The sequence below is a fragment of the Rhincodon typus genome, chromosome 9 (assembly GCF_021869965.1).
Source record: "Rhincodon typus isolate 14 chromosome 9, sRhiTyp1.1, whole genome shotgun sequence".
NCBI lineage: Eukaryota > Metazoa > Chordata > Chondrichthyes > Orectolobiformes > Rhincodontidae > Rhincodon > Rhincodon typus.
In genome coordinates this window covers 30,050,029-30,071,920 of record NC_063340.1, presented here as the reverse complement: position 1 = coordinate 30,071,920, position 21,892 = coordinate 30,050,029, and the positions used below count along the sequence as shown (strand labels likewise).

At 43.6% G+C, this 21,892-nt stretch overlaps 1 protein-coding gene across 1 annotated transcript in view; it reads right to left on the bottom strand.

Annotated features, from left to right (window-relative positions):
• The window catches only part of LOC109918713 (tubby-related protein 4-like), a 576,781-nt gene that overhangs the window by 345,908 nt on the left and 208,981 nt on the right, over window positions 1-21,892 (bottom strand). Inside the window, exons 5-6 of the mRNA XM_048600969.1 lie at window positions 19,341-19,475; window positions 6,739-6,905 (exon numbers count right to left, since the gene is read on the bottom strand). Coding sequence (XP_048456926.1) covers window positions 6,739-6,905; window positions 19,341-19,475 — 302 coding nt within the window. The remainder of the gene's footprint in view (window positions 1-6,738; window positions 6,906-19,340; window positions 19,476-21,892) is intronic.

The window sequence follows — 21,892 nt, the reverse complement described above, 5'->3', positions numbered from 1 at the left end:
CTATGTCCCTCTGTAACCTGCAACATCCTTCCGCACTATCCACAACTCCACCGACTTTGGTGTCATCCGCAAATTTACTAACCCATCCTTCTACGCCCTCATCCAGGTCATTTATAAAAATGACAAACAGCAGTGGCCCCAAAACAGATCCTTGAGGTACACCACTAGTAACTGAACTCCAGGATGAACATTTCCCATCAACCACCACCCTCTGTCTTCTTACAGCTAACCAATTTCTGATCCAAACCGCTAAATCATCCTCAATCCCATGCCTCCGTATTTTCTGCAATAGCCTACCATGGGGTACCTTATCAAACGCTTTACTGAAATCCATATACACCACATCAACCGCTTTACCCTCATCCAGCTGTTTGGTCACCTTCTCAAAGAACTCAATAAGGTTTGTGAGGCACGACCTACCCTTCACAAAACCGTGTTGACTATCCCTAATCAAATTATTCCTTTCTAGATGATTATAAATCCTATCTCTTATAATCCTTTCCAACACTTTACCCACAACCGAAGTAAGGCTCACTGGTCTATAATTACCAGGGTTGTCCTTACTCCCCTTCTTGAACAAGGGGACAACATTTGCTAGTCTCCAGTCTTCTGGCACTATTCCTGAAGACAATGACGACATAAAGATCAAAGCCAAAGGCTCTGCAATCTCCTCTCTAGCTTCCCAGAGAATCCTAGGATAAATCCCATCCGGCCCAGGGGACTTATCTATTTTCACACCTTCCAGAATTGCTAACACCTCCTCCTTATGAACCTCAATCCCGTCTAGTCTAATAGACTGTATCTCAGCATTCTCCTCGACTACATTGTCTTTTTCCTGTGTGAATACTGACGAAAAATATTCATTTAGCGCCTCTCCTATCTCTTCGGACTCCACGCATAACCTCTCACTACTGTCCTTGACCGGCCCTAATCTTACTCTAGTCATTCTTTTATTCCTCAAATACCTGTAGAAAGCTTTAGGGTTTTCCTTGATCCTACCTGCTAAAGACTTCTCATGTCCCCTCCTGGCTCTTCTTAGCTCTCTCTTTAGGTCCTTCCTGGATAACTTGTAACTCTCAAGCGCCCTAACTGAGCCTTCACGCCTCATCACTACATAAGCCTCCTTCTTCCTCTTGACAAGAGATTCAACTTCTTTAGTAAACCACGGTTCCCTCGCTCGACCACTTCCTCCCTGCCTGACAGGTACATACTTATCAAGAACACGCAGTAGCTGTTCCTTGAACAAGCTCCACATTTCAATTGTGCCCAGCCCCTGCAGTTTCCTTCTCCATCCTACGCATCTTAAATCTTGTCTCATTGCCTCATAATTGCCTTTCCCCCAGCTATAACTCTTGCCCTGCGGTATATACTGATCCCTTTCCATCGCTAAAGTAAACGTAACCGAATTGTGGTCACTATCACCAAAGTGCTCACCTACCTCCAAATCTAACACCTGGCCTGGTTCATTACCCAGTACCAAATCCAATGTGGCCTCGCCTCTTGTTGGCCTATCTACATACTGTGTCAGGAAACCCTCCTGCACACATTGGACAAAAACTGACCCATCTAAAGTACTCGAACTATAGTGTTTCCAGTCAATATTTGGAAAGTTAAAGTCCCCCATAACAACTAGCCTGTTACTTTCGCCCCTATCCAGAATCAGCTTTGCAATCCTTTCCTCTACATCTCTGGAACTTTTCGGAGGCCTATAGAAAACTCCCAACAGGGTGACCTCTCCTTTCCTGGTGCTAACCTCAGCCCATACTACCTCAGTAGATGAATTGTCATCAAACGTCCTTTCTGCCACCGTAATACTGTCCTTGACTAACAATGCCACACCTCCCCCTCTTTTACCACCTTCCCTGATCTTACTGAAATATCTAAACCCCGGAACCTGCAACAACCATTCCTGTCCCTGCTCTATCCATGTCTCCGAAATGGCCACAACATCGAAGTCCCAGGTACCAACCCATGCTGCAAGTTCACCCACCTTATTCCGGATGCTCCTGGCATTGAAGTAGACACACTTCAAACCACCTTCCTGCCTGCCGGTACACTCCTGCGACCTTGAAACCTTATTTATGACCTCACTACTCTCAACCTCCTGTACACTGGAGCTACAATTCAGGTTCCCATCCCCCTGCTGAATTAGTTGAAACCCTCCCAAAGAGCATTAGCAAATTTCCCCCCCCAGGATATTGGTACCCCTCTGGTTCAGGTGCAGACCATCCCATTTTGTAGAGGTCCCACCTACCCCAGAATGAACCCCAATTATCCAGGTATCTGAATCCCTCCCTCCTGCACCATCCCTGTAGCCACGTGTTCAACTGCTCTCTCTTCCTATTCCTCGCCTCGCTAGCACATGGCACGGGTAACAAACCAGAGATAACAACTCTGTTTGTTCTAGCTCGAAGCTTCCACCCTCGCTCCTTGAATTTCTGCCTTACATCCCCATCCCTTTTCCTACCTATGTCGTTGGTGCCTATGTGGACCACAACTTGGGGCTGCTCCCCCTCCCACTTAAGGATCCGGAAAACACGATCCGATACATCACGGACCCTGGCACCTGGGAGGCAACACACCAACCTCGAGTCTCTCTCGTTCCCACAGAATCTCCTATCTGTCCCCCTAACTATGGAGTCCCCAGTGATTAATGCTCTCCTCCTCTCCCCCCTTCCCTTCTGAGCAACAGGGACAGATTCTGTGCCAGAGACCTGTACCCCATGGCTTACCCCTGGTAAGTCGTCCCCCCCAACAGTATCCAAAACGGTATACTTGTTTTTGAGGGGAATGGCCACAGGGGATCCCTGCACTGTCTGCCTGTTCCCTTTCCGTCCCCTGACTGCAACCCATCTACTTTTTTCCTGTACCTGAGGTGTGACTACCTCCCTGTAACTCCCCTCAATTACCCCCTCAGCCTCCCGAATGATCTGAAGTTCATCCAGCTCCAGCTCCAGTTCCCTAACACGGTTTCCGAGGAGCTGGAGTTGGGTGCACTTCCCGCAGATGAAGTCAGTGGGGACACTAGTGGTGACCCTTACCTCCCACATTCTACAGGAGGAGCATTCAACTGCCCTAACATCCATTCCCACCGTTCTGAATTCCCAAACAGACAAATAAAAAAAAACTCGTAGCATTACCAAATCAGCGCTCAGAACCTTTTTTTTTGGTTAGAGGAGGAGGATGGGTGGGAGACACTACCTAGGTATTGTTTCGGGTAAAGCAACCGCCCAAATATATTACCTCACTTACTCCAAAAATGGAGTCACGCGAGGTAAGACTTTTATAATCGAAAAGCTCACCTTCCCAGGCTGCCCTCGCGCTTCCTCCCGGACTCCCGCCGCTGAAACAACTGAAAGGCCGCAGTCACGCGAGGTAAGTCTTTTATAATCGAAAAGCTCACCTTCCCAGGCTGCCCTCGCGCTTCCTCCCGGATTCCCGCCGCTGAAACAACTGAAATAACTGACAAACTGTCCTGGACTTTCCACATAGATGTGATGGTCAAGAAGGCACAACAACACCTCTTCTTCCTCAGGCAGCTCAGGAAATTTGGCATGTCCATAAGGACCCTCACGGACTTTTACAGATACACCACTGAAAGCATACTGTCCGGGAGCACAACGGCCTGGTATAGCAACTGCTCTGCCCAGGACTACAAGAAACTACTGAAGGTTGTGTGCACAGCCCAGACCATCACGAAAACCAACCTTCCAGCCACAGACTCCATTTCCATGGCTCGTTGTCATGCTTTCCTACAACCACTTCCATCTGGCAGAAGATACAGAAACTTGAACACGCACCATCATGTTCAGGAGCAGCTTTTTTCCGGCCATTATTAGACTGATGAATGGGCTCATTAACTTCAAACAATGCTGATCTTGCTAATATTGATCTTGCCTAGCACACACCCTGTGCAACGTAACCTGTATGCCTGTAAGTTTTTTTTTAAACCGTATGATCTGTATATCCTTGTTTATCTGTCTGTACTGCTCATAAACAAAGCTTTTCACTGTACTTAGGTATACGTGATAACAAATCAAATCAAATCAAAAAAAGTTGGAAACAAAAAATTTATAAAAGAAAAACATCCACATACAAAAATACCAGAAAACTGTTTCATACCACTAGCCAAGTGACAGCAAGATGGGAAATTATCAGCTTTAAAGAAATATGACATACAACCAAACAAACTAAATTCTTGCAAATCATTTCCGTTCATTAGTTTAAAATCAATTTTTGAACATATTTGAACTTAAACTGCTTCATTACCTTCAGACAAACAACATATCCTAGAGATTTTCACAGTTAATTGCTAAAGCACTGTACTCATACACAAATACCACACCTGGGTAAACTTCTTTCTTTGCATTTCCTTTTCTTCAACTAAGATTTCTTTCCACTGTCCTTGAACCTGTCCATCCCATTTCTACTCTCATTAGTTCCTTTTGCACCCTGTCCCCAAAATCACAATTTGGGCATTTTAGGCCCTCACCTTTCAACTTCAATAGATTATTCAGCAGCATGTTAGTACTGTTGCCTCACAGTGCCAAGGATCTGGGTTCAATTCCACTCTTGGGCGACTGTCTGTGTGGATTTTGCACATTCTCCCCGAGTCTACGTGGGTTTCCTCCAGGTACTCCGGTTTCCTCCCACAGTCCAAAGATATGCAGGCTAGGTGGATTGGCCATATTAAATTGCCCATAGTGTAGGGATGTGTAGATTAGGTGGATGGGTCTGGGTGGGATGCTCTGAGGGTTGGTGTGGACTTGTTGGGCTGAAGGGCCTGTTTCCACACTGTAGGGATTCTACAAATAAAAAATAAATTGCCCACCATTTTTGCCAATTCCAGCTGTTACCAGCTAATGCATTTTCCCCTCCTGTCTCCATTCACTATTGTGAAGGGAACATTCTCTCTGTGGCACTGTGAGCAACTTTTCTATCATACAAATACCCTTTTCATGTAAAAGCAAGAGATGCAACACTTACCTATATATATATAAACTCTCTGCCCACTGTCGAAAGACCTAAAAACATAAAACTGAGATTCACAAGTACTTCTTTCAATCCAGAATACTACATTCCTGCAGTCTTTACTATATCATGGGGACCAAATGGAGATTGAGCGCTGGCTTTACAAAGTTCAGCAAAGGAAGTGTCACCTTGAGTTTCTGGCCATCTATCATTATAGTTAAAGTCTACAGCACAGAAAAAGGTCCTTCAGACCAGTCATTCTGCACTGAAAACGACGTACCTAACTATACTAATCCCATTCTCCAGCACTTGACAAGTGCATGTCTAAATACTTCTTAAATGTTATGAGGGTTTCTGCCTCTACCAACCTTGCAGGCAAATTCCCACCATCCTCTAGGTGAAAAAACATTTCCTCTCATCCTCTCTAAACTTCCTGTCCTGACCTTAAATCTATGCCCCTGGTCATTGATCCCTCCACCTTACCTCAATTTTATCTTTCTCAATTATGCCCTTGCCTCAGTCTCATCTGCTCCAAGGAAAACAACCCCAATCTATCCAATTCATCTTCATAACTAAAACTCTTCAATGATAAATCTCCTTTTACTGTAATCCAGTATAATCACATTCCTCCAACAATGTGGATTCTAGAGCTGCACACAATGCTCTAGCTCTAGCCTAACCAATGTTACAGCTCCAGTATAAGTTCCCTGCTCTTAAATTCTATGCCTCGACTAATAAAGGCAAGTATCCCATGTGCCTTCTTAACCACTTTATCTACCTAACTGTGGGAATGTGGTAACATGGAAGTGCCAACAATACCCAAGCGCAAAAACATACAACTGCTAACATGGGAAGTGAGTGCAAGGCAAATAGATGTGTTTCTTTTTATATCTCTTTTAGCTTCTAAAAGCTGGTAAGTGTTCAAGGCTTTAAAATGATGTCAGCACATTTGTCAGTTCTTTAGCATTTATCCCTCTAAACACAGGCAGTGGTACTGATGATGTATAATGTTTAATTTATAGCTTATGCAATTTAAACACTTGGTACAACTTCAAACAGCTTTTGTTTTTATTTATTTATTCACTCATGGGATTTGGGCATCACTGGCTTGGCTAGCATTTATTGTCCATCCCTAACTGCCAAAAAATTTTCAGGCCACAAAAATGGTGTTGTATTATATGCTATGTCAATTTGTTTGCTGAAATCTACAGTATAAAAATGTATAATCTTGCATCTGAAAGCTAACTGTGGATGTTCCACCACGTCTTCCCAGAAAGTAAAAACACTGAAAACTGTGCATGATAAAAAAAGGCACACATGCCTAAGAAGATTCCGCAAAGGGTCTCTCATTATTTTGACCAAGACCAATATGCAGAGTTGGTTTTAACTCTATATTCAACTTTATATTGTACAAGTTAAATCTATACTTTTAATGGTTGGAAAATTCATAAATCACTAAGCTTCTCTCTTAACCTAAATATTCGATAATGATCCACTTTTCAGAGTCAGGGTCCAGCATACCAGTGAATTCACATTTCTTTGATTCACAGACTTAGATGTCCTGCTTTGCCCTTTTGATATACATAAATATCAAAATTATGTTGAATTATATTCATATATTTCAGATCATACCAATTTTGGTAAAAGTACATATCCGACCACAAATTTTTAAACAATTTTCTGTGAAGCTTATATATAACTGTTATAGTGGAAATACTTTCTGGAGGTGTTTTATTAAAATGAAAATTACTGATCCAACTTCTGTACCTGAGTGGGACTTTCCAGTGTGTAAATGTGTTCTCCATGACTATTATAGAATTTAACTGCAGCATTTTTCACTACTGGAAGACTTCCTGACTCGTAAGTTTGACTCTGCTTTTCCATGCCTGCTACAGCAAGTAAGTTCCCCTGGCTGCTCCACTGTACGACTGCATCTAGAATAATAAGGCAGACAATAAAAGAATAACCACAATAAACTGACAAAAAAAACCAATAATTTTTGTTTAAGTCTTCAAAAATAACAACTGTTGAATGACTCAAAAGAATTATTTGAAGGCTAGGTGTCATTTAGTAAGTTCTGTATGTATTGAGCAATAGACCTGAAACCTATGTGCATGGGTATGGAGTTATTTATTATCATTACATACCGAAAGCATATATTCAAGTGATTACGTATGAAACACACAACTTATGTATGCAAAATAAGGGGGTGGCACAGTGACGCAGCGATTAGCACTGCTGCCTCACAGCACCAGTAACCCAGGTTCAATCCCACCCTCTGTGTGGAGTTTGCACATTCTCCCCATGTCTGCATGGGTTTCCTCCGGGTGCTCCGGTTTCCTCCCGCAGTCCAAAGATGTGCAGGCTAGGTGAATTGGTCATGCCTAATTGCCCATAGTGTTCAGGGATGTGTAGATTAGGTGGGTTACAGGGGGATGGATCTGGATGGGATGCTCTGAGGTTCGGTGTGGACTCGTGGAGCCGAAGGGCCTGTTTCCACACTGTAGGGATTCTACGATCTATGATCTAATTTTTAAAAATGTTCACGCTTCACATAAAATCTCAAACTAGAAACAGTATGCATCCAGCTACACACAATGATATTCAAGTATCCTTGCTTCTCATTTATCCTTGTGTTATTTCATCTGTGAGGCAGTCGGTGTACATGGTTACCAGCGACCTGTACTTTTCTTGCAGCCATAACCACCTTGTCTACGCTGAACTAGCCGAGAGGATTGGACCCGTTAAAGCCACCTCAGAAATCAAAACATGTGAATGACAGAAGGAAAGACGGAAGAACAACTCTGAATTATTTCATATAATGATACATCATCATTATCCATCCAAGGGCCTAAACAGCCTTTCCAGGTGAAGCAGCATTTCATCTGTACCTCCTCCAATGTTGTGTATTGTATTCGCTGTACCCAATGTGGCCTATTCTACATTGGAGAAACCAAACGCAGACTGGGTGACCACTTTGCAGAACACTTTCCTGTAGCTGGTCATTTTAACGCCCTGCTTGCATGCTCACATGTCTGTCCTACAGTGTTCCACTGAATCACAACATCTCATCTTCAGACTAGAAACTTTACAGTTTTCTGGGCTTAATATTGAGTTCAACACTTTTAAATTGTGAACCATTTCTTCCCTTTCTTTCAGCTTGTTATCATGTCCTCCCCTCCCTCCTGTCCCAGTTGCTGTCCTTTCAAGTCTGGCAGAAGACACACCATTGTTCTACCATTCACACATTCCAATCACTCAATCTGAACTATCAACATCTTTTCTTCACCAGCAGCATACACCCAGTACCCCCACACCACTTCCACCCTCCCAAAATATAGCGTAAATGCTCTGATGAAGTGTCATCTAGATTCGAAATATTAGCTTGCTGTCTCTCCATGGATGCTGTGATCTCCAGCATTTGTTGTTTTCAGTTCAAGAAATGAATACTTGACTTAAAGACTGGCAGGATAGAATAGATTTTGTTTCATTCAGAAGTGGTACCAGTACTGGGAAAAGTGAGTGCTGTACCATTAGCCGGTCAACACCTGAACGGTGCTGGGGCCAGGGCTGCATTTGGGGAATAGAGAGGGTTTTAAACTAAACAGTGGAACAGTATATTTGGGACAGTATAGTTAAGTCAAAGAGTATGAATATGGCAAGAAAGGAAGGTATTATACATAGGAATACATAGGATATATGCATTCCACCAAATTAGAAAATTCAAAGAGGAGAACACACATCCATAGTTTATTAAAAAAAGTCAAAGACAGTATCAAACTTTAATGAAAAACAAACAATTGTGCAAAGGAGGGTTGCACGTCCGAAGCGAGATAGAACATTATAAAAAAGTAAAGAACTAGTAAAAGACTATTAGGTGTAAAAAACTGGAAAACAAGGAAAAATTAGAAATATAAAAATAAACAGTAAAACATTTCTAGCTATTGAGAAACAGCATAAAGCATTGAGAAACTGCATACAGTTCTGGTCACCACATTACCAAAAGGATGTGGATGCTTTGGAGAGGGTGCAGAGGAGGTTCACCAGGATGTTGTTTAGTATGGAGGGCACTGGCTATGAAGAAAGGTTGAGTAGATTAGGATTATTTACATTAGAAAGACGGAGGTTGAGGGGGGACCAGATTGAGGTCTACAAAATCATGAGAGGTATAGACAGGATGGATAGCAAGAAGCTTTTTCCCCAGAGTGGGGGACTCAGTTACTAGGGGTCACGATTTCAAGGTGAGAGGGGAAAAGTTTAAGGGAGATATGCGTGGAAAGTTCTTTAAGCAGAGAGTGGTGGGTGCCTGGAACGCGTTGCCAGCGGAGGTGGTAGAGGCGGGCACGATAGCGTCATTTATGATGTATCTAGACAGATACATGAATGGGCAGGGAGCAGAGGGATACAGATCCTTGGAAAATAGGCGACAGGTTTAGATAGAGGATCTGGAACGGCGCAGGCTTGGAGGGCTGAAGGGCCTCTTCCTGCGCTGTAATTTTCTTTGTTCTTTATATAGTGCAAATGCAGTAGGCACGTCAAAATATTGGATAGTACATTAAAAAGGGCCAACCAAAAAGTTAATAAGCGATAAGTGGGGTTAAAAGGGTCTTTCTCAGATAAGCAGCCAGTGACAAGTGGTGTTCCACAAGGGTCAGTGTTAGGACAACAATTTTCACTTTATACATTAATGATCTAGATGGAGGAACTGAGGGCATTCTGCCTAAGTTTGCAGATGATACAAAGATACTTAGAGGGACAGGTAGTATTGAGGATGCGGGGAGGCGGCAGAAGGATTTGGACAGGTTAGGAGAGTGGGCGAAGAACTGGCAGATGGAGTACAATGTGGAAAAGTATGAGGTCATGCACTTTGGTAAGAAGAATAGAAGCATGGACTATTATCTAAATGGGGAGGAAATTCAGAAATCTGAAGTGCAAAGAGACCTGGGAGTTCTAGTCCAGGATTCTCTCAAGGTAAACCTGCAGGTTGAGTCAATAGTTAGGAAGGCAAATGCAACTTTGGCATTTATTTTGAGAGGACTTGAATATAAAAGCAGGGATGTACTTCTGAGGGTCTATAAGGCTCTGGTCATGCCACGTGTGGAGTATTGTGCGCAGTTTTGGGCCCCATATCTCAGGAAAGATGTACTGACCCTGGAGCAGGTTCAGAGGATGTTCACGAGAATGGTCCCAGGAAAGAAAAGCTTAACATATGAGGAAGGCCTGAGGACTCCAGGTCTATACTTGGTGGAGTTTAGAAGGATGAGGCGGATCTAACTGAAACTTACAGAATACTGAATGGCCTGGAGAGAGTGGATGTTGGGAAGATGTCTCAATTGGTAGGACAGACTCGTACCAAAGGGCACAGCCTTAGAGTAAAGGGAAGGCCATTTAGAACGGAGATAAGGAGAAACTTCTTCAGTGAGAGAGTGGTGAATCTATGGAATTCACTGCCACAGAAGGCTGTGGAAGTCAGGTCACTGACTATATTTAAGATGGAGATAGATCGGTTCTAGATTGTCAAGGGAATCAAGGGTTATGGGGAGAAAACAGGAGAACAGGGTTGAGAAACTTGTCAGCCATGATTGAATGGTGAAGCAGACTCGATGGGCTGAATGGCCTAATTTCTGGTCCTTAGACTTATGGTCTTATAGACAAATTAGAGCATGAGAGAAAGCTAGCCAGAAATATAAATCAGACAATAAATTACGACAAATATTGAAAACAGGAAAGTTAACAAAGTGATCACTTGTCCTAACTAAAATTTATCTGAAGAATGATTAAGTATTTTGCATCCATCTTTACCCAGAATCAGGAAATGGAAGGGGAGGTGATCTCAGGAACGTCATAATCATCATAGAATTGATCCTGAGCAATCTGTTTGAGCTGTAAGCTGAAAAGTAACTGGGTCCTGTTAGATTTCACCTTAGAGTCTTAAAAAATGTGGTTAGAGATATTTAATACATTGGTTTTAACTTTCCATAGTTCCCTATATCAGTAAAGGTCCCACTAGATTGGAAGGTAGTAAATGATGATAAAGACAGAAGACAGAAAGAACAGCATATAATATGGCCAAGCTTTTGGGAAGAAACTGCAACCATATTTGCAACCATGGAAATGATCAGCTCAAATAAAAGAAATGGGAGGTGGACTGTGTAGTGATTGTAATGAGATCAGCCAGGTGAACCTCAGAATATGAGCTCCCTGATTGGGGCTGTTAATAGATCATAGATCATAGAATCCTTACAGTGTGGAAACAGGCCCTTCAGCCCAACAAGTCCACACCGACCCTCAGAACATCCCACCCAGACCCTTCCCCCCATAACATACCTAATCTAAATATCCCTGTACACTATGGGCAATTCAGCATGGCCAATCCACCTAACCTGCACATCTTTGGACTGTGGGAGGAAACTGGAGCAAACCCACGCAGACACGGGGAGAATGTGCAAACTCCACACAGACAGTCGCCCGAGGGTGGAATCAAACCTGGGTCCCTGGTGCTGTGAGGCAGCAGTGCTAACCACTGAGCACTGACATTTACCTAGATGACATGCTAATAACAGGGAACACCAATGAGGAGCACTTAGAGAATTTGGACATAATTCTTAGACATTTCTCCCAGGTGGGTGTTTGCATTAGAAGGGAAAAACATGTATTCCAAACGACCTACCCGGGCTACAGAGTCAACAAGACTGGCTTACATGCGTTGGAAGATAAAGTGAGCGTGATCGAAGATGCAAACAGATCAGTGAAACAGTGTCAGCTGCCTTGACAGCGTTGGATGCACCCGCTCCCTCAGTCACCGCTGTAGACGTCAGATCAGCCTTCCTGAGAGTGAACCCATGGAAAGCGATTGGCACAGATGGAGTCCCCAGCCGTGCACTCAGATCCTGTGCGGACCAACTAGCGGGAGTATTGGCTGACATCTTTAACCTCTCCTTACTACAACCTGCTTCAAGAATACCACCATCATCTTTGTACCAAAGCAAAGACATGTAATGTGCCTCAATGTCTAACGCCTGCTGGCTCCGACCTCCATAACTATGAAGTGCTTGAAGAGGTTAGTCATGGCTCATATCAACTCAAGCCTCCCAGCGTGCCTTGATCCCTTGCAATTTGCCAAGCGGCACAACAGGTCCACGGCAGATACCATCTCCCTAGCCCTACACTCATCCCTGGAATATTTGTATAATAAGGATTCCTACGTCAGGCTTCTACTTATTGACTACAGAGCTGCCTTCAACACGATAATCCCAACCAAACTAATCTCCAAACTCTGAGACCTGGTTTCTGCTCCCCACTCTGCAACTGGATCCTTGGCTTCCTGACCCACAGGCCACAATCGGTTAAGACAGGCAACAGCACCTCCTCCACGACAATCCTCAACACCACTCAGTCCGCTTCCTGTACCCTCATGACTGTGTGGTCAAATTTCATCCAAACTCCATCATTGTAGGCTGGATTTCAAACAATGATGAGACAGAATACAAGAAACAGGGAGTGTGCTTGGTGTTAAGATAACAATCTCTCCCTCAACATCAACAAAACTAAAGAGCTGACCATCGACTTCAGGAAGCTAGGAGGAGGGCATGCCCCTATCTACAACAATGGAGCTGAGGTAGAGATAGTCAAGAGCGTCACATCCTAGGAACGATGATCACTAACAATCTGTTCTGGACCACCCACGTTGACATGATGGTCAAGAAGGCATAACAACACCTTTTCTTCTTCAGGAGGCTACGTAAATTGAGCATGTCTATAAGGATTCTCACCAACTTTTACAGATAAACCATAGAAAGCATTCTAGCTGGATGCATCACGGTTTGTTTCAGCAATTTCTCTGCCCAGGACCATTAAGAAACTACAGAAGGTTGCGACCACAGCCCAGTCCATACGCAAGCCAACCTTCCATCCATTGACTCCACCTACACCTCTTGGAAAGGCAGCCAACATCAAAGACCCCTCCCATCCAAGTTATAATCTCTTCCAAATTCTTCCGTCAGGCAGAAGATACAAAAGCTTAAACACCCGTACCAACAGGTTCAAGAACAGTTTCTTTCTCGCTATTATTAGACTTCTCAAATTTCAAATCTAATGTTGATCTTGCTTTTCATTCATAGAATCCCTACAGTGTGGAAACAGGCCCTTCAGCCCAACAAGTCCACATCAACCCTCAGAGCATCCCACCCAGAACCATCCTCCTAATCTAGGCATCCCTGAATACTATGGGCAATTTAGCATGGCCAATCCACCTAGCCTGCACACTTTTGGTCTGTGGGAGGAAACTGGAGCACCCAGAGGAAACCCACGCAGACAAAGGGAGAAGGTGCAAACTCCACACAGACAGTCACTTGAGGGTGGAATTGAACCCGGATCCCTGGCACTGTGAGGCAGCAGTGCTAACCACTGAGCCACCATGCCGCTTTTGTGTACCTTCTTTGCAGCTGCATCTTTGTATACCTCACTCTGTTCAATCACCTTCTGATCTCTGTATGTTATGATCTACCTGCACTGCATGCAAAACAAAACTTTTCATTATACTTAGGTACATGTGACAACAATAATAAATCAAATCCAATTAAATCTAAATCAAACCAAATCAAATCAAAACGACTGTACACGAACTTAGGTCATTCCTCGGGCTGCTGAACTATTACTACAAGTTCTGCATAACCTGGCCTCTATCCTGGCATCTTTGCATCAACTCGCAAAACGTGATCACATAGACAAGTCATGGCTTTCAGGGAAGTGAAGAAACAGCTATTGTATTCTAAGGTGGCTTATTATGATCCCAAGCAAGATCTGGTATTGACATGGAATCCTTTCCGTACAGCATCAGGGTAGTATTAGCTCAAAGGTGGCACAATGGAGAGGAACACCCTACTGCATATGCATCCAGGACTTTGGCTGATGCACATCATAAACACACCTAGATAGAGAAGGAAGATTTGGCGGTCATATTCGGAGTCAGGATGTTCCATCAATACCTTTACAGACACAAATTTCTAATAATAATGGACCACAAACCCCTGCCAGGTCTACTTAAGGAGGACAAGACAGTGCCACTCATAGCTTCAGGCCGAGTTCAATGGTGGGCTTTAATACTAAGTGCATAGAATTACAAGTTGGAACGCCATCCTGCAGGTCAAGTAGCAAATGTGGACGCATTGGTGAGCCACCTTCTCTTGGCAGATATAAAGTAGTGCTAGCACCACTGGAAGAGTCCATAATGGTTTTAAATTTTCTGGCCACTGAAGGAGGAAGAATGAGTCAAGGAGTTAGACTGAGTTGAGGTGGAAGGGAAGGAGGGAGAGAGGAAGAGGAGGAGAGAGCAGGAAGAGGTTGAAGAATCATTGGGGAGATAGAAATTGCAAAATAGTAGGCAACGTTAAGAATGGGGATGGCATTATGTCTCTCTGTGCAGGTTAAGCATCACTTGTGGCCAACTATTGAGACACTTCACCTGCTTGGGTCTGACTGGATGCCTGGTCTCCAGCAGTCCCCGGAAGGGTCAGCTTCTTCCAGCACCTTCTGCATTCAAGTCATGACGTGTTTGGATTGCATCCCAAATCTAATCTAGATACAAATGCTCACCAAAGTGAATACATCTGTGCTGTGGAAGTTCAAGTGAATGCCATACATATTTAAAGGGATCATAGGCTTCTTCCTCAGATGTTACTTCTGTGAGGGGCTCAGGTTGGAGCTGTTGCACTACATAGGTCCTTAGGTGTTGCTGGTATCTTTAGAAGAGAAAAGAAAAAGAAATAGCTCATGAAATTTCAAAATAGCTTCTGCTGACCAATGTGCTTGCCAGCCTCAAAGAGCACAGTGTAATGTTGCTTACTGGGTTGTTGGCCTATTGGCTCATTTGTGTTTCCTTGTCACTACAGGAACAATTCCTTTCTTCTGCAGCCAGCTAAATGGCCTTTGCTCAAAAGGGATAAAGATCCTTATATCCAGCAGCCAACATCCCCTGTCAGTCTTTCCCTTCTCACAATAGTTGTATGCCAATTTCTCCTGCAAAAAGATTAACAGAAGGAATGAGTGCAATGGTATGGGAGCACTTTGTGAGCATTGTGACTAAATGAGGTGGTGAACCACCCCCTGAGTAGGAAACACTGGAAAAAGAGTTTTAATAGTTTGAGAGAATGAAGTGGCTGCAAGCCTGAATGCACATCATGCATGTGATGCTGAAGTTTGTAGACTAAGAGATTTTGTGAGATGCCTGTGCAGTGACAGAGCTAGACTGAGTGATGCCCCTGCCGGTGTGTGAAATAGCAGACAGACGGTGTCCCGTATCCTTAAGGAGTGCAGGAGGTAATTCATTTTCCTGTAGCATTCCTTTCCATCCCTTCGGTGTGAACCACTGTCACTTTGCGATCTCAGCCCAGGCAAGAAAGGTCTAATGACATGCCTCCTAGCAAGGTCACCCAAGATAAGAATGGACCTTCCTTCGGTTGCCCCATCCAGCAGCTTTACAGAGCAGTATCAGTAAAATTGGGAGTGAGCTTTGACTTCTTGGGAGGTATTTCTGAGTTTCTGGGAGCAATCACCATCGGCTGAGCTAAGCTCCTGGCTTGCAGCTTCTCAAGTGGAATCCAGCTAGCCTTTTAATACAGTACCAGAATCTATGAGGCTGGAAGTCTCTGCACAACATCTTGCTTGAGATATTGAAGCCCAATATATCTGCCCCAGGCATTGGCAGATATGATGCCAATACCGTGCTTTAATTCAAAATGGAAAATCTACACCGTTACACCTAAATCACGATAATATCATGATATCAGTTTTCTAAATAGTATGACTGTGACTCATAACCTGAAAAGGAATAATTACCTGGACACCGAAATTCATCATCTTGATTATTTAGCTCACAACAATGCAGTCAAATGTTTCTGGAGACAATACTCGACTATCGATTTTGCTGAAACAAAGACTTAAAACTGGGGCAGAGATAGTAGGAACTGCCGATGCTGGAGAATCTAAGGCAACAAGGTGTAGAGCTGGATGAACACAGCAGGCCAAGCAGCATCAAATGAGCAGGAAAGCTGACATTTCAGGTCTAGACCCTTCTTCAGAAATGGGGGAGGGGAAGGGGATTCTGAAATAAATAGGGAGAAAGGGGGAGGCGGATAGAAGATGGATAAAGGAGAAGATAGGGGGAGAGGAGACAGACAGGTCAAGGAGGCGGGGTTGGAGCCAGTAAAGGTGAGTATAGGTGGGGAGTTAGGGAGAGGATAGGTCAGTCCAGGGAGGACGGACAGGTCAAGGAGGCGGGATGAGGCGCTAGTAGGTAGGAGATGGGAGTGGGGCTACAGGTGGGAGGAGTGCATAGGTGGGAGAAAGGACAGACAGGTTAGGGAGGCGGGGATGAGCTGGGCTAGTTTTGGGATGTGGTCGGGGGAGGGGAGATTTTGAAGCTTGTGAACTCCACATTGATACCACTGGGCTGCAGGGTTCCCAAGCGAAATTTGAGATGCTGTTCCTGCAACCTTCGGGTGGCATCGTTTTGGCACTGCAGGAGGCCCAGGATGGACATGTCATCCAAGGAGTGGGAGGGGGAGTTAAAATGGTTCGCGACTGGGAGGTGCAATTGTTTGGTGCGAACCGAGAGTAGGTGTTCTGCAAAGCGGTCCCCAAGACTCCGCTTGGTTTCCCCGATGTAGAGGAGGCCACATCTGGAACAGCGGATACAGTATACCACAGTAGCAGAAGTGCAGGTAAACATCTGTTTGATGTGGAAGGTCTTCTTAGGGCCTGGGATGAGGGTGATTTCAGAATCCCCTTCCCCTCCCCCATTTCTGAAGAAAGGACTTAAAACTGGGGACTGCCTTTCCACAAATATCCATTACAAGCCGACCACCTCCCAGTTACTTTGACATACATCCTCATGCCCTGCTTCCTGCAAGGACTCCATTCTACCCTCCCAGTTTCTCCATCTCGGTCACATCTGTTCTGACGATGCCACCTTCCACAGGGAGAGCCTCAGTCAAGTCCACCCTTTTCCTCACTGAGGATTCCCTGACACCGTGTTTGACACATTTCCCTCCGCCCTCTCTTCCGCAACAATGAAAGGGTCTCTTGCCCTCACTTTCGACCATACCAGCACATGCATCCAAATGGATCATAAGCCACCACCTCCAGTGGGATATTACCTGCCCTCTCTTCATAGGTCATAGAATCCCTACAGTGTGGGAGCAGGCCCTTCGGCCTAACAAGTCCACACTGACCCTCAGACATCCCACCTATACCCATCCCCCTATAACCCATCTAATCTACACATCCCCAAACACTATGGCAATTTAGCATGGCCAATCCACCTAGTCTGCAAATCTTCGGACTGTGGGAGGAAACCGGAGCACCCGGAGGAAACCCATGCAGACACGGGGAGAATGTGCAAACTCCACACAGAGAAGTTGCCTGAAGGTGGAATCGAACCTGGGCTCCTGGCGCTGTGAGGCAGCAGTGCTAACCACTGAGCACTGTGCCACCCCTCTTTTTGGCATTCCACAGGGACCATTTCCCTCCAGGACACTGGTCCACTCCAGCGCCATTCCCAGCATTATCTCATACCCTCAACGCACCTTCCATGCAATCACAGAATGTGCATCACTTGCCCATTTATTTCCTCCCTTCTCACTATGCAAAGTTCCAGGGATGCTTTCCAAGTGAAGCAATGCACTTCATTCAATTTAATCTATGACAGTCGCTGCTCTGAGCCTCCAGTTGCCTCCTACTTCAACACATCACTGTGTTCCCATGTCAACATTTCTGTCACAGACCTGCTGCAGTGCTCCAGCAAAGCTCAACGCAAGCTGGAGGAAGATCAGCTCATTTTCCCCATTGGTATCTTACAGCCCTCAGTACTAACATTGAATTTAACAATTTCAGAGCCTTAATACCTGCCACCATGTTTCCCTCACAACCCCAAGTCCTGTTATATTATGTTACTCTCCCAACAGAGCAAACCCATTTTCAGCTACTCACACTTCCCATAAGCACCCGTAAGTTTTTCTAGACTGAGACACACAGAAACATGGATTAGGATCCAGAACTTGCAGTAGTATCTAGAACAGGAGTTTCTCTCTCTTTGGAAGTGGTGCCCAACTCTGCAAAATGTGATAAGCCCCAAGAAAAAAATGACTGTCAGTTAAAATGTTTTCAATAACTGCAATATTTGTTATGACTAAATATATCCAAGAAACCAGCTTAACTACATTGGCCATAAATTAAAACCTTACACCTCAGAGACAAAGCACTCTAAACAAATTCTAATATCTTCCTTTGTATGAGACATTGCTTTCTTAATGCTGTACGTATGGACGTATGTTAATGCGCAAAGACCATATGCATGACATTGTGTTTTTCTTATTTTTCTCAGGTTTAACAGCTAATAAATGTGTTCTTTCCTTAACACAGCAAACACAGTTAAATTTTATTAACTGGATAGAGCCTCATGCAAAAATTAATCAAAAAGGTTGACTACAGGAGAGCCAGTTCACCCTTTCTCATGTTTCTCTTTATTCTTATATAGGCTATGGGCAGCACTGGCAAAGCTGGTAATGTTGTCCATTCCTGGTTTCCCCTGAATAATTGGCTTTCTTTATAGAATCCCTGGAGTGTGGAAACAGGCCCTTCGGCCCAACATGTCCACACCAACCCTCAGAGCATCCCACCCAGACCCATTCCCCATAATCCACCTAATCTGCACATCCCTGAACACTATGGGCAATTTAGCATGGCCAATCCAGCAAGCCTGCACATTTTTGGACTGTGGGAGGAAACCAGCGCACCCGGAGGAAACCCACGCAGACATGGGGAGAACGTGCAAACTCCACACAGACGGTCGCCTGTGGGTGGAACTGAACCCAGGTCCCTGGCGCTGTGAGGCAGCAGTGCTAACCACTGAGCCACCGTGCCGCCTAAGCAATTTCAGATTGCTGTGGGTCTGGAGTCCAGACCTTCTGGATGAAGGCCAGACAGAGAAAGATTTTCTTATCTAAAAGGATGGATACTAGTGAACCATTATTACATGGATACCATTAGTTTCAGATTTTTAGTGAAATTTGAATTCAATATCTGCCATGGTGGGATTCAAACCAATGTTCCCAGAACACCAGCTTGATTACTAGTCCAGTGACGTTACCATTACATCATCAACTCCTGGATTTAAAAACACACATATGGACTTGAAAGTCATAAAAAAAGAGTAATATCACACAAATGCAAGTTTTGAAACTTTGTTTGCAAGAGGAAAGAGTGCTATGTAATCTTAATTACAAAGGAATTAAACAAAATTTTTGACATGTTATTCCGCACTTGAAAATGAAAGAAATCTTCAATACTTTTTGATGAACTGCATTTCTCACCTTTTAAACCTGAGTGGATCACTGTGGGTGATAAATCATCATAGCTGTTCATCATGCTAATATCCCCAGATGTGAAACTAACAGTCAGCAGTGGCTTGCTATTCTGAATTGGTATGGGGTATATTGTTGGGCCATCTGTAATAAAAGTACATAACCATAACTTACATTTTAAAGGGCTAATTTTAAAAAAATGTTAACTTCTGAGTGCAAGAGCTAGCTCTGCAACCACTCAAAATGGCAGAGTCCATTTAAAATTCGTTGACTTTAACGGATTTAAAAAATTAGAATTTAAAACAAATTATTTAGCTTAAAATTAATGTAAATGTAGCTGCAAAAAATTATTTTTAATAATTTTGTTCATTCACTTTTGAGCAAATACTATGCAAAGTGTCAAATACTCTTGACTGAAAACTGGATACATCTGTTAATGGCTAAACAACATATCGGTAGAAAATGTTCAGAACCAATATCCGCATTAGTTAGTACCCCCTACAGTATAAAACTAAATAAAAATGAGTACAAACATGCAAAAGTGAATGATTCTGGAAATGGAAACTGTTCAGCAAAGCATAAGGAAGAAGTATAAAATGGGAGCATAAGAGCCTTGAGTGAGATATCAAAATCAAAACAAAAATTCATCAGGAATAAGAGAAAAACCAAGACGTTTCTATTGAAAACTCAGTGACATTGTAAATAAGAAAAAGGAAATGAAGGACATGCTGCTTACTTTGCATCAATGTATACAGCGTAAGAAAAGATCAGGCATGCCTAAGGAAAATAATACTGAATCAAGGAACTTCTAAACTTCCCTCCATTCAAGAAGCATTACTTAAGATTGGAAAATTGAACATCTCTTTAATATTTCAGAAAGGAAAAGGCAAAGAAGTCAAGGAATTATAGATCAGATAGTTTAACACCTGATTTCAGAAATTACCAGCATCTATAATCAGGATGAAAAATATCTAGAAAACAGCAGTTTTAAGGTTGTCAAAATGGATTTGTACAGGTCAATCATTTCGGATGAATCTAACTGAAATTTTTGAGAAGGTGAATAATGGTGACTAGATAAATTATTAATTTTGAAACTAACATTGATAACACTTTTTGATGAAGGAACAAGAGGGAAGGGTGGCAAGGGTGGAAGCTAGATCACAAATAGGCCAAAATCTTACTGTATGGCTAAACTAATTCAAAAGGACTAAACAGCCTTTTTTTTCCCAGTCCCAAGGATTCAAGTTATGAGTTATGATTTTAGAATTTATTTTTTTCCAGAATTCTAACACTCCCCAGTTCCTCTATCCATTCCCATGGGTATTTGTCTCCTCAGTTGACTGTTGGATAGCCCATGCCCAGTTCGTAATTTTTCCCTGATCAAAAAGTTCAGGATGAACTAGAAAGCTATTCCCAAATGCTAACTGTAAGCTATTCAATGAAGTTGAAGCTCCTTTCTTTAGAGGAAATTGTACACGTACAAAAACACATATGCACATGTAAAGGAGAATCAGGATTAGGCCATTCAGCCCTTCAAGCCGACAACAACATTCCACGTGATTATGGCTGATCCTCTACTTCAATGTTTTCTCTCCATACTGCTAAACATCTTTATCATATAAAAATGTATCTCTCTCTTTCTTGATTATACTTGGCAAGCACAGCGGCTCAGTGGTTAGAACATAGAACATAGAACATAGAACATTACAGCGCAGTACAGGCCCTTCGGCCCTCAATGTTGCGCCGACCTGTGAAACCAATCTGAAGCCCATCTAACCTAAACTATTCCATTATCATCCATATGTTTATCCAATGACCAATTAAATGCCCTTAAAGTTGGCGAGTCTACTACTTTTGCAAGCAGGGCATTCCACGCCCTTACTACTCTCTGAGTAAAGAACCTACCTCTGACATCTGTCCTATATCTATCATCCCTCAATTTAAAGCTATGTCCCCTCATGCTAGCCATCACCATCCGAGGAAAAACGCTCCCACTGTCCACCCTATCTAATCCTCTGATCATCTTGTATGTCGCTATTAAGTCACCTCTTAACCTTCTTCTCTCTAACGAAAACAGCCTCAAGTCCCTCAGCCTTTCCTCATGAGACCTACCCTCCATACCAGGCAACATCCTGGTAAATCTCCTCTGCACCCTTTCCAATGCTTCCACATCCTTCCTATAATGCGGTGACCAGAACTGTACGCAATACTCCAAGTGCGGCCGCACCAGAGTTTTGTACAGCTGCATCATGACCTCATGGCTCCGAAACTCAATCCCTCTACCAATAAAACCTGACATACCGTACGCCTTCTTAACAACGCTATCAACCTGGGTGGCAACTTTCAGTGATCTATGCACATGGACACCGAGATCTCTCTGCTCATCCACACTACCAAGCATCTTACCATTAGCCCAGTACTCTGTATTCCTGTTACTCCTTCCAAAGTGAATCACCTCACACTTTTCCGCATTAAACTCCATTTGCCACCTCTCAGCCCAGCTCTGCAACTTATCTATGTCCCTCTGTAACCTGCAACATCCTTCCGCACTATCCACAACT